Here is a 13,093-nt window from a genome sequence, read left to right as displayed (position 1 = left end):
TTTGGAGAGGAGTTTATTCTGACTGTCGACTCTAGCAAGGCGTTAGAGGCAGGGGACAGTACATGCAGTATTTATTGTAAAGGTACAAAATGTATTGGAGTGATTTTGATTGTAACTAATAAAGTTGTGGTAACAGTTAATAGGTAGTGTTAAGCTATACATTTTAGCCACTTTAATTGATAACATATACCATGCCCTGTAAAAATATATACTGTTTTTTTTGTTTGCATCACCTGCTACTACAACAGGTTTGACCACATCAGAAGACCCTGCAGAATGGCCAAATGTTTGTGTGCATTAGTCACAAAAGGGCCTTTACAATATTTTATTTTTCTACGTATTTATATTTTCACATTATTTATTTTAAAACTTAAAAGGTTTTTCAGTGTTATTTTTTTCATTTGGAATAAAAAACCTTTTGTGTTCATACATTTTTTGTGGGTGTCAGATTATTTATAACATAATTGTGATGAACACTGGTCAGAAGGGCCTCCTGGGAAGGGCCCAACAGACTCCAGACTCGCCCTTGGGCGCTATACATATACATTACATTACATGTCATTTAGCAGACGCTTTTATCCATAGCGACTTACAATGAAATTGAGTACAATCAGCGAGGGGTGGAATCGAACTTGCGACCATGATGTTTTTTTTCGCACATCGGGTACCGGTCTTAACCACTGAGCCACTCCACCCCTCAAATAAAATTGAATTGAATTAAATTAAATGTTATATACATATATCAAACCAGTACAATGCTGTTTATTGTTACCTGATTGATGTATTCACAGCAGCAGCGACTAGTGGGGCACTGACTCTTTCAGTCAGGTTTATAAATTAACCCAAAAGAGCACTATAAAAAACATTTGATTGATAACAGACAATGAGTTATGTTATGCATCTCATGTCAACGTTTGCAGAAACATAGCTTTTGCAAAGCAATGTTTCACTAATATTTACATAAGAATAACTGTAAGCTGTAACACCTGCAAACTATAACTTTATGACAACCTAAAATAACACTGTAAGTTGGACACTAAGTCTACTCATAGTATTATTTGAAAACAAAGGCTATAAATGCAATTGTTACACACACACACACACCTCCTCAATCTGTCCTTGCTGGGTCACGTGGGTCTCCTGGGACTGCTTCTGCACTTGATGATGATGATGATCACGCTGTCGCCGACACCTGCACCCGCTGCAACGGTGGAACTTGTTGTAGCGGCAAATAGATCCGTCATTTTAGTGCATTTTGCTGCGTCAACTTTGAGGCTTCTGAGCCTTTTTTCCCTGAGATTCGCTGCGCCCCCCACGATTTTTATCCATAATTCGTTCCTTCGCTTTAATTGGACTCGCTCAATGTCCTTCAAGAAATTCAACCTGATGGCCAGTCCATGCCTGCTCACAGCGCCCTCTGCCTTGAGTGAGGCGTACTGTTTGTTTTTCCTGCTGTTTTACAAGTAATCTGCGAGAGAAATATATCTCATACATAATCCAGATTTTGGAAAGTCAGAGCACATCGTCAGAGTGTTTTATTTTGGATACACAGAGGGACAGCGACACATTATTTGCTGTTTGATAATCACTTCTCTTTTTCTTTTCTAGATTGACCGCACAGCCGTGAAACACATGAGTGAAAATAATTCTGAGCTGAGGGACATGAAACGATCCCAAACTGCTGTTTCCACACGGATGTTTTAACTGAGGGACAATGGTCACGTGGGTCTTTGGAGGAAGTTTTACACGGAAGTTTTATCAGAACTTTGTTAAGTTATTTGTTTGTAAACAGTTGTTATAAATTATCCGTGGGAGGATTTCACTTTACGTAAACACAAACTCTTTTTCTCACTGAAGTTTGAACAAGAGGTTTCTTTGAAAACGATTTTTCAAGTTTGTATTTTAAACGATGGCGTGTGAAGGAAACGGGATGTCCGGTACGTTTTTAACTCTCACTTCGATTCAGAAATTATGTTATTTCCAGCTATAAAGTCATGTTTTCTACCTCATTCCGACACAGATGAGAGAATAGGAGCAGCCTTGATCAAAGAGTAAGTTAATATTTATTTCCCTTTTTTAAAAAAAAGCAAAACTATGTTTTAAAAACGTTTGAAAAGTCTTATTATCGGTGTAAACGTGTACAGGCATTGACGTCACAACATTCATGCTGTCATTTTCAAACAATAGTTTATAAATATTCAGCCACAGGGACACAGACACTAACACTTAAAGGAATCATCTTTTTATTTATGCATGCATGACAAGGCTATATAGTGTGTTTAATGAAAGGACAGGCAATGACGATACTTGTTGAACCTTTTACGTATGTAATCATATTGAAGGAAGTTTGTGAGAGCTGATCAACTCTTACCTTAACTTATGTTGCACCTGTGCTCTGCCATGACTCATAGAAGAAGACAATAAATGCATAAATCAGCTGTTATGGTGTTTGTACTGGTTTGATACACGTACATACGTGTAATATTGGAAAGGTAACCTGAAATAACTTCTGTTGTGATCTGGTGCTAAAACAAAACTAACTTTACCTTTTTTGACAAATCAAAACTGCTAATTGATTTATGGAAACTGTAATTATGAAGAAAATAATCATTAGTTGCAGCTTTTGCAGTTACTCTATAATATTCCAACATGTTAAAGACCAAATGATGATGCTTATGATGAAGCAAGCTGAGCAATAATGATCAAAACAAACCTAAAACACTTATTTTACATTCATTTTCTAACCTGACTTTACGTATGTAATCGTATTGAAGGAGGTTTGTGTTTCACTTGACAGTGAGACCTTGTAACACTCTCTCTGTTAATTATGTTGCACATATGCTCTGTCATCACTCATACAAGGAAGACAAGAAAGTGAAACTTGTCTTTTCTCACTGGAAACAGGATTTAGGTTCCCTGTAAACCATTTACTGTTCTTACTTATGTGCATACAAAAAATCACTCATTTTACTTGACAGCACACATGATTCATTCATCCACTGCTGCCGTCATTAGTAAGTTCAACTGTGTTGTTTTGTCACTTCTGTGTTCGGGGTAACCTAAGTAACACAAAGTTACCACACGAGGCAGCAGTAGACCAGCAGCTCCTGTGTTCCTGCCAGCTGAAAGCACTTTGATATGTGAGAGGTGGCAGTTTACAACTTTAAGTTTCCAGTCATAAAAGGCTGTTAAACAGCAAGATAGACATTAAAGTAAGATATTAAAGACTGGCCATATATTTGACTCAGTATGCCTTTTTGTTTAGTAGCTAAAATCAGTTATTCCTTGCTTCCCCACTGACAGCCATGTTTTCAGTGAGAATGAGTCTCCATGTCCTCGGTACAGGGGACACACGCACACACACACACACACTCTGCGGTCAGTGCTGATTATCTATCAGTAGTATTTTATACAACCACACTGCAAAAAAACCTTGTAACATACCTAATACTTTGTAAGGGATAGCTAGCTTGTATCATTTTACAATATGTAATTATAATAATAATGATGATAATAATAATAGTAATGATAATACCCTATAGCAAATCATTTATTCAAAATCAAGATCTAGTCATGGAGAAGAATTAAAAATTGGAAAGTAGACAGCTACACATCTGTTCATTAAATGGATTTCTAAGCTCTTAAAAAGTAAATTTTCTCCTTGATATTGATAAATGTAGATGGTAAAACCCTGCTTTGATTAGATGTGGGGATAGTTACAGTAAACCCCATGTACCCCTGACCATCTTCCAGAGTCATTGAGGAGGAGCTGAAGGAGATTCCCTCAGAGGATGTTCCGCCCCTTACCCCACTGACTGTGCAAGTAAAGACTGAGCAGGAACGCAAGATGGTGACCCAACTGGGCATAATGATCCGCATTATCGGCGACAAAGTGCGAGATGATAAGGAGTTCCAAGAGTGAGTCTCACAATAGTCAGAACTCACTCATTAAAGTGTTAAAATAACTAACACTGTCGTCGTCTTCCCTCATGTCTCTGTTTACAGTGCAATAGACGGAGTGGCACAAGGCAGTGGCTCTAAATGGGACCGCTTTAAGGAAGTGGCAGACAAAGTGTTTGAGCATGGGATTACCTGGGAGAGGATTGCTGTGCTCTTCTATGTGGCTGGAAAACTGGCTGTTAGGGTGGGTTCTTTTTCAGTTTTTGCCTTAAAGCCCACATAGACCGGAAGCTCCAATTAACGCTGCGTTTGTGTGTGTATCTGCGTCATTACCTCGTTTATGAAACCCTAAAGTTTCGGAAAACAACAGTTCAGCCACTGCTGAGAAAATAGTGTTGTATTGTTTTCCTGGGCTCTGCGAAGCGGATCGGCACTTCCTTAATTTGATGTCGTCATCACTCCTCTCACCACCATAGCGCCTCCTGGTGCGGCACTAGTCCGGGCACATCCGGTTGCGTACATTCAACCCCAGAAGAAGAAGAACTACTCTCGTTGTAGCTGCTGAGATGCAGAGCATCCACCGTGCCAGAGGGGGAGCTGTGTATCTGAGAGCTGGCCTATCTATTACGTCACTTCCAGGTACCTGGCCAATCACAGGACAGTGGGAAAGCTCTCGTTGGCTGGCCAATCACAACACAGTCCACATTCTAGGGGTGTGGTTTTGGTCTGCAACAGTGCGGCTGACGAGAGCGTTAGTGAGGAGATATTTTGATTGGCTCGTTTGCAGCTATTAGGGGGTTTTTAATCATGAAAACAAGTTAATATATGTAAGTAGACCTCCATAACTAACATATATGTGTGATACAAGCATTCTATGTCACCTTTAAATACTTTCTGGAAAATGTTTCAGATTTGGAACCAACTTTGTTCTGGACGCAAAGATGAGCCGTGACTAGTGACAAAGGTCGCTGTGACATTACAGCAAGAATGGGTTGTGGCCCACAGTATAACAAAGATGTGGGACTGTTGGACTAAAGCTTTTAGGAATACAATATGAAAATATAGTCAGAGTATAAGAAAAAATATCAATATTTTATACTTTATAGATGCTTTGATAAATTGCATATTGCAACATGATTGAAACATTAAAAACAATAAACACTGTATGGTAGAATCATGTGCTCCTGCCACCTATACCCAGTACCTTTACGTTCACCTGTGATGATAAATGACACCACATTAATCTGACCTTTTATGTAGGTAAACAACACCATCTAGTGGTCAAAGTGTTGCAGTCAATAATATAATCTAGGAACGGGCATTTCCAGCTAAAGTCTGAAATTAGAGGAGCAATTTTTAGATACATTCAAGAAACCTGTAAATGTCATGACTGCAAACACACATCCACAGTGTTTGCTGCTGCTGCCATCTTGTAATAATCAATTCACCAAAAATGGGTATTTTATGAATGCAATCATTGATAAAATATTTATTGTGCAGATGCATAACAAAATACATAACAAATAGGTGCACTCACAGATTAACTTTTTATCATCTAGCAATCTAGCAAATACTGGAATACTCGAGATCAGGGGTCTTCAACATTTTCAAGGCCAAGGACCCCCAAACTGATAGAGAGATGGCGTGGGGACCCCCTACTTATATACTGTATGTTGTATAAAATTGTGTTTTATATTAAACTGGTCCTATAGTGCCATGTATAAAGGTACCTTGTTATTGTGTATTCACTACTAAGATATTCAAATAATACACAGGTTCATATATTCATGTTTTTGTTTTAAACATGTGCAAGGTACAGTGAGTAGGGTGGCCATGCCACTGCCATTCATAAACATAACTGTAATTCATAAACATAACATAACACAATAAACTGACAGCTGCCAAGATCAACAAAGTCTGTAAATTGCATGTAATCATGCATAAAAACTATTCAAATTGTCATTTTTAAAACATAAATGTGGAAACAATAATTAACGGAAACTGCGTGCTGCCTGTTACATTACTCCAGCCTTTCAGTTTCATTTTGTGGAAACAATTGCGGGGGGAATATAAGAAAATGTCTACTCAAACAAAACTTTTGCGGCCCCCCTGCAGTACCTCCCCCTGTTGAAGACCTGCGCTCAAGATCAATATTCAATGGCTCTTATGGTTGTGAAACTGTAGTGAGTCAACACACAGTAAATTACCACAATAATTAAAAGTTCACTCACCTGTCCTTGATTTGATTCTGGCCAGTGAAAGTAAATCTGCGTAATCCATGTGTTTTTTTGTGTTCATCAGATGGTGGAAGCTCATCTGCCTCAATCCGTGAGGGAGATCCTGATGTGGACTGTGGACTTTTTCAAAAATAATCTCCTGGGCTGGATTCGGGAACACGGTGGATGGGTATGTCATTGTTCCACTTCCACATGAAATCAGTGACCTATGTTATGAGCTGTTTATCGACATATTTGTGTGCTCTCCCTGTTACTGGACAGAAACTCTGTCCTTCTGTGTAGTTATTGCTTGGTTGTCATTAGAGTCTGTATATTTACCACAAATTCTCCTTTAAAATAATTAAAATGTGTGTAAGATCATGACTTCAGCCTTTTGGTATTATGCTGTTGCTACACTAGAACTTGTAACAGGTTAATAAGAACCTAATCCGCTTTAATCCATGTTTTTTTTTTTCAGATTTAACAGTAGATTAAATGCATAGTTAAGGTTTTCTAACTGTTTTTAAGCCAAAACATGGTTTGAATTTTAAATCTACACCAACTCAAAGCTTGTGTGTGTAGAATGAAAATGTTTCAGTTTTTGTTACCTGAGAACAAAAAGAATTTATGAACTTTAGACAACTTTGTTTAGAGGCGACCAATTTGTGCCTCTGCCATGTTTCTACACCAGCTAAAGCAGCTGTTTTTTACATAGGAGAGGAAACGGTCAGTGGAAGAGTTCTTTATTAAAGTCTAATCTTACCAGTAAATGCCAATTTCTATTTATAAACCATGTAAAAATTAATGAAAGGGGATAAATAAATAAGAATGAAGAGTCAACCTGAATCAGATACTCTGATGTTACGCGTAGAGATACACAGATACTCTGCTGTTACGCGTAGAGATACACAGATACTCTGCTGTTACGCGTAGAGATACACAGATACTCTGCTGTTACGTGTAGAGATACAGATACTCTGCTGTTACGTGTAGAGATACACAGATACTCTGCTGTTACGTGTAGAGATACACACATACTCTGCTGTTGCGCGTAGAGATACACAGATACTCTGCTGTTACGCTGTTACATGTAGAGATACACAGATACTCTTGTATCTGAATCCATACACCAGGGCAAATTTTTTATTTTAATAAACAAATGAAGGAGCTCGAAAAATAAGTAGTCCCTGACTGTTTCACTTGCCGGAGAATGAGGAAAACAGTTGGAAGTTTCCTGAGTTTAGAGCAGGACAATGGCAGAGAAAGCTACGGTAAGAGATGCTCCATCCACGTCCAAGACATAGATTTTATGTACTAAGTTGTTGTGTTTGGAGTAAATAGAGAAAATCCTGCACTTTCACTTCGTATCATGAGTTACTCTGTGATTCCCACCCCTTGTTTTAAGGTTTCCAGAGACGGGTAAAGACAGGTAAAAATGTCTTTCTCTCTCCACAGATCAACAGTTTCTCAGAGCTGGCAGCGGTGTCCATGCACAGCGTGTCCTCCATGAACTCCCACACAGGAGGCCTGTTCATCATCTTCATTGCCGGCCTGGTCCTTGGAAGCTTCATCACCTGGAGACTGACCAGATGACACAGACAGACAGACACACACACACACACAGGGGGAGAGAAGATAATTATTTCTACCTACTTTTCTACTTTTCTACGATAGTCTATGCATGACATTGAACACTTGAAGAAAACAACAGTCATATCCTCATCAAATACGTACTGTAACCCTCCTGCTCACACAGATCTGTCTGTCATGAAGCTTTGAAAGAAAACATGCATGGTTTCATGATGTGTGGCTTCAGCAGTGTATTATCAGCAGTCACATGTTTTTGGTGTTTTTAATTGAAGACCCCCTTTTGTTAGAAATATGTAAATAGAAATGACTAAGTCCACCCCTTTTATTTTTTGGGTATAAAATTGTTTTTTTTACATTTTATACTTATATTTTATAGTTTTTGTTCATTCATAACAAAAAAAGAAATCTTCAAAACAATCTGTTATGATTATAATGGTTTGAACATGTGTGAACTGTGAAACAGCATGTGTTTACAAATGGTTGAGAGGTTGAGAGAAAGAGAAGTCCCTTTTAACAGAAGAAATCTCTGATGGAACCAGACTCTGAGACTCTGTACCAACATCTGCCTTGACGGGCTGGGTTAGAAGAAAGGAGGCAGGGTTAGTGACGTATGGAATGGTTGTCTTAAAAGTGCTTTATGAACAAAGGATTGGATTGATTACCACCATGCACTCCTTTCTGCTTAAAAGCCCGGATTGTATGACCAGTCTTTATTTGACATCTAACCGGTAACTCTCATCAAGTCTGTCCTTCGCTGCAGCGCTTTCTTCCGAGGATCACCAGCTGTGCCTGTTCAGCCTGCCACACAGAGTAATCTTTTCTCTCATGTTTGTCTCACGTGAGATAAAACTGCTTGAAGAGCTTCACAGCCACATGCTGTAAGTGAAGAAACAAAGCTCAAACTTCAAAGCTTCACTATCAAATTAAGAAAAGTTAAAGTCTTATGAATTCATCTTCCATCCTGACCATGTTCTGCTTGTTTCTTTTTGGGAATATTTACGTAGTTAATTGTACAGTCGGCTGTTCATACAAATAAAAATCATGCATGATTCATGACTTGTGGTTCAGTGCTTTTGTGTTACATTCATCAAAATACCTGCTACCTTACACATCTCATCCTGGACTTGGTAACAAATCCTCAATGATAAGAAGTTGTAAATTCCAATATTTAGTTCATATTTTATACCCAGGCAAAACAAGAAGCACTCTAAATCTGTTCAATGGTGACATATCTTAAATATCAGCTATGAGAACACATTTCTTGAAATGTCCAATTCCCCCCAAGAAATACATTTTGAAACAAGAAGACAACTTCTACCCATCCAGTAAACCCATAAGAAATGATTCAAGTTTGATGTGGGAAATTGTTATAATTGCAGCAGGTTTAGAAACAACAGAGCATGTGTTCTATTCTTGTGACACAATCCACAACTTATGGAAAGCATTTCACAACTGGATGTCTTCCAAATCCATAAATAATGATTTCTTCTCCTATTCAGATGGGATTGTCTCCAAACAGCAACAAGTGTGAATTTCTGCTAAATAATCTTCACAAGTGTCCATTCACCCAATCCTCCCCCTCATGGTCTGCACCTAAAAACAAACTTATTTAGCTTCACAGGTCGATAATGCCAACGCTAGAAAGTCACGCTGTAACTTAACGCAGTAACAGCTTCAGGCCCGTAGAAGCTCATGGCACAGCGGAAGCAGACCTGATGTAAATAAGAACGTTTAGTCACAGAAACCTTTAAAGCAGGTGTCAATTCCAACTCCTTCATTAACCTATACAATTCTAAATAAAGTGAAGAGGCTTCAACTGTATTTTTAAACTCACTTAAGAACTTTAGAACTATTGATAATGTGGCGACACAAGGTATGGGGAGGTGCCTTTTTTAAGGCAGCATCGATAAATTTAAATTGTTGCCAGACAACGCCACCCTGGGAATTTCACCCAGGGATTTCTTATAAGTGGACTAACCCAAATAAAGCAAGGCAAAGCAACGAGACAGAGATGGCAGTTCAATAATACAAAATACTTTTATGTCTACAAATTTCTGTTTTAAAAATAATATAAAAATTACTCACTTAAGGGGACATAAGGGGGAGCCAATCAGTGCTGAGACCTACCACGAAAAACCGTATCCAAAGGAAAAGGGGATCCCAGGAACACCACACGTGAAGCAAATAAAAGTAAAAAAACAAAGAAGCTACCAAGTGCAAACACAATACAAAGAGGACACTGTCACCAGGGGGGTATTCCATCAAGCAGGCTAAAAGCAAAGCCAAGCTTAAATGGCCAAGTCTGGCTAATATGACTGAGAGTTCAGTTCCATCAAAGAGGCTGAGATTAGCCCCAACTCAGTAACCATGGAAACTATGACTCTGGCTAAACCATAACTGTGGCTCAGGTTTCCGTTCCATCAATCTGAGCCTCAACCTTGTTCCACCAAGGTGGCTAATGTGAATGCCAGCCAAGTAACCATGGTAACTTACGCTGCCGGGCAAACCTGGTCTGTAGCAGGCTAAAAGTGAAGCTTAGCACCATCTATGATTAAAGAATGTCCAATAGACAGAAACAGAGACACACACAACTGTCATGGAATGATAAAATAATATGTAAAACATAAATTATATAATACAATGTATTAAAGAAATTATTTATACTAATAATTATATATTATCTATAAATTCATTAAATAACATTATCACCAAAATAAAATATAAGACACAAATAAGACACAAAATTAAACTAATTAGCAAAAAAATATAATAAAAGGAAACAGCCACCCTGTAATGACTTAAAAAAGGCACTGCTTTATTGACTTTGGGTTTCCATGATATTGCCTTATTCTGACCAGTTTCTAAATAAAAGAAATCACAACGACTGCTTTGATGAGGTTTATTGACAGCTCGCACACATAACTTGATGAACCCATAATTGTGTTTGCAACAGCATTTTTGCAATTCAAAAAAGTCAACTGAGTCTTCAAAAAAGGGAAAACACAAAGAGCCCTTCAGCTGGCTGCCCATTCATCATCATCACATACATTATCTCAGGTCTCTGTACACAGAGCAGAGAAACCCAACAGTTCATGCAATGAGCAAACATTAGGCATCAGTGGAGAGAAAAAACAGAAGAATAATGTCTCTGCCTGTAGCTGTGATAAAACCTCAGTTAACCCAGTTAAAGACTTTTGCTTCAACAACAGTTTTTCTTTCACTCTCAGAGACGCAAGAAAAGTTCCACGACAGGTTTGGTGTCAGAAGTGGCATAGACTGGAAGTCCACAGGTGTCCTACGGAGACGTCAGAGGGGGACGGAGACGTCCGGCCTCTACCTGGATGCAGAAGACTGTCAGAGTCCTGTGTGGACATCAGTTGGCTCCGCGGTTATCTCTGAACAGGAACCATTAATGTACAAGATGTTGAAATTCTAACTTAAAAAAAACAAATCATAGAAAACATACTGTATATCTAAATATTTTATCTGAATCTTAAACGCAGATTCAAATAAATTAAAAGGAGAAACTTTAAATATTTTAAAGTTTTTCCTGATGGTGAGTATTTTGATAATAATAACTACGGGTACCCTGTAAGGACCACTTCGGCAATAGAGTCCCTTTCCAGCTATATTTATCGATGAGGCCGGATGACATAAAGAAGGTTGTTCAACTCCAGGAATGTCTCAGAGACATTAAGTCCTGGATGACCTGTAACTTTCTACTTTTAAACTCAGAAAAAACTGAGGTCATTATACTCGGCCCTAAACACCTCAGAGAAAAACTTTCTGATCACATTGTCACTTTAGATGACATCACCCTGGCTTCCAGTTCCACTGTGAGGAACCTTGGAGTTACTTTTGACCAGGAAATGTCATTTGATTCACACATAAAACTAATTTCCAGAACAGCCTTTATGAAAATTAGAAACATTCTGTCTTTACAGGATGCTGAAAAACTCATGCTTTTGTTCATGCTTTTGTTACATCTAGATTAGATTACTGTAACTCCTTATTATCAGGATGTTCTAACAAGTCTGTTAGAACCCTTCAGTTCATTCAAAATGCTGCAGCACGAGTTCTGACAGGAACTAGAAAGAGAGACCATATAACTCCAGTGTTAGCTTCTCTACACTGGCTCCCCGTACAGTTTAGAATTCAATTTAAAATCCTCCTCCTCACGTACAAAGCACTTAATGGTCAGGCTCTGAGAATAATTTCAGTGTAATCAAATCAGTGCATCTGAAAAGTATTCAGATGCACTGGCTTTCATGTAATAACCCTAACCCTCATTTATTACACACTTTGTTGTGTTAGAGACTTGATTTAAATAAATAGCATAGTATGTAATCAGATTTTACATAATTTAAGCAGCTGACAAAACAATACTGTGAAATTACAGTTGCCTGATAGCCAAAAAAATTATTACCCTGTTATTTGTTGCAAAAAGTGAAGTTTGACCCTATATTCCTCCAAAACATATACAGTAAAAGTATTTCATACTACTAGTATATGAAGTACGCCCCCCATTATTTGTCTTGCTTATATCATTTCAAAGACCTTGTGTCATCTGTAAAAAAAAACAAAAAACAGCAAAAACTCAATACCGTTTCTCTAACAATACCGTTTCTCGCCAGTAGGTGTCAGCGTGAGGATGATGAATGAGTGACTGCCACATGAAGTTCACAGTAAAGACAGTGCTACACAGATTATGGATGGTTATTCATGAATTATTCATGTCTTCTCTACTATATTCACAGATTCACAGTGTTTCTTGCACAATAAAATCACTGGCACCAAGAAGAACATTGTTATCATTGTGCAAGTGTAAAAAAAAAGAAGGGAAATTTGACCCAGGATTACTCAATAAGTATACAGTAAAAGTACTCCATACTACTAATATATGAATTAATTTTATACTTAAAACGGATGATTACACAGGCCATACAATACATCTACCTTATGCTTGATTTGATGTAATTATTTTACATGTAATCACTATAATGTGATAGGCTTGGGGTTTGTTTTGATATACAATTAATATATAATCAGTACATTGTGACTGATGGTTGATGAGGTCTCAACCTCGACTTCAGCGTCTCAGGCTGTGTCTTGACCGTCAGGATGAATTGCGCCCCAAACAAAGTATTGTGTTTCCCTATAATTGCAACCGAAAGTCAAAAATATTCACATTTAAGAAGCTGAAAAATGACAGAAACTAGAAAATATTCAACAATTATTTTACATGTAATCACTATAATGTGACATAATTGTTATATAATAAATTAAATTGACATAATTTGAACATTTATTTTTCAGTATGTTGTAATCGCATCCGATAGGACTATATTTTGAAAACCAGAAATAAGATTGCTTGGTGTGAAGGGAGC

General features: G+C 37.9%; 1 protein-coding gene across 1 annotated transcript; it reads left to right on the top strand.

Moving 5' to 3' along the window:
* The first annotated feature begins 1,637 nt into the window (after positions 1 to 1,637).
* LOC122785876 (apoptosis regulator BAX-like) lies at positions 1,638 to 8,762 on the top strand. The gene is made up of 6 exons (XM_044051872.1): positions 1,638 to 1,937; positions 2,021 to 2,051; positions 3,754 to 3,918; positions 4,006 to 4,144; positions 6,202 to 6,306; positions 7,572 to 8,762. The coding sequence occupies exons 1-6, from the start codon at positions 1,910 to 1,912 to the stop codon at positions 7,707 to 7,709; spliced, it is 606 nt and encodes a 201-aa protein (XP_043907807.1). The 5' UTR covers positions 1,638 to 1,909; the 3' UTR covers positions 7,710 to 8,762.
* Positions 8,763 to 13,093: the final 4,331 nt, after the last annotated feature.

The sequence above is a fragment of the Solea senegalensis genome, linkage group LG19, assembly GCF_019176455.1.
Source record: "Solea senegalensis isolate Sse05_10M linkage group LG19, IFAPA_SoseM_1, whole genome shotgun sequence".
Taxonomy (NCBI): Eukaryota; Metazoa; Chordata; class Actinopteri; order Pleuronectiformes; family Soleidae; genus Solea; species Solea senegalensis.
The sequence above is the reverse complement of the archived record's forward strand: the minus strand, read 5'-3'. Positions and strand labels throughout refer to the sequence as shown.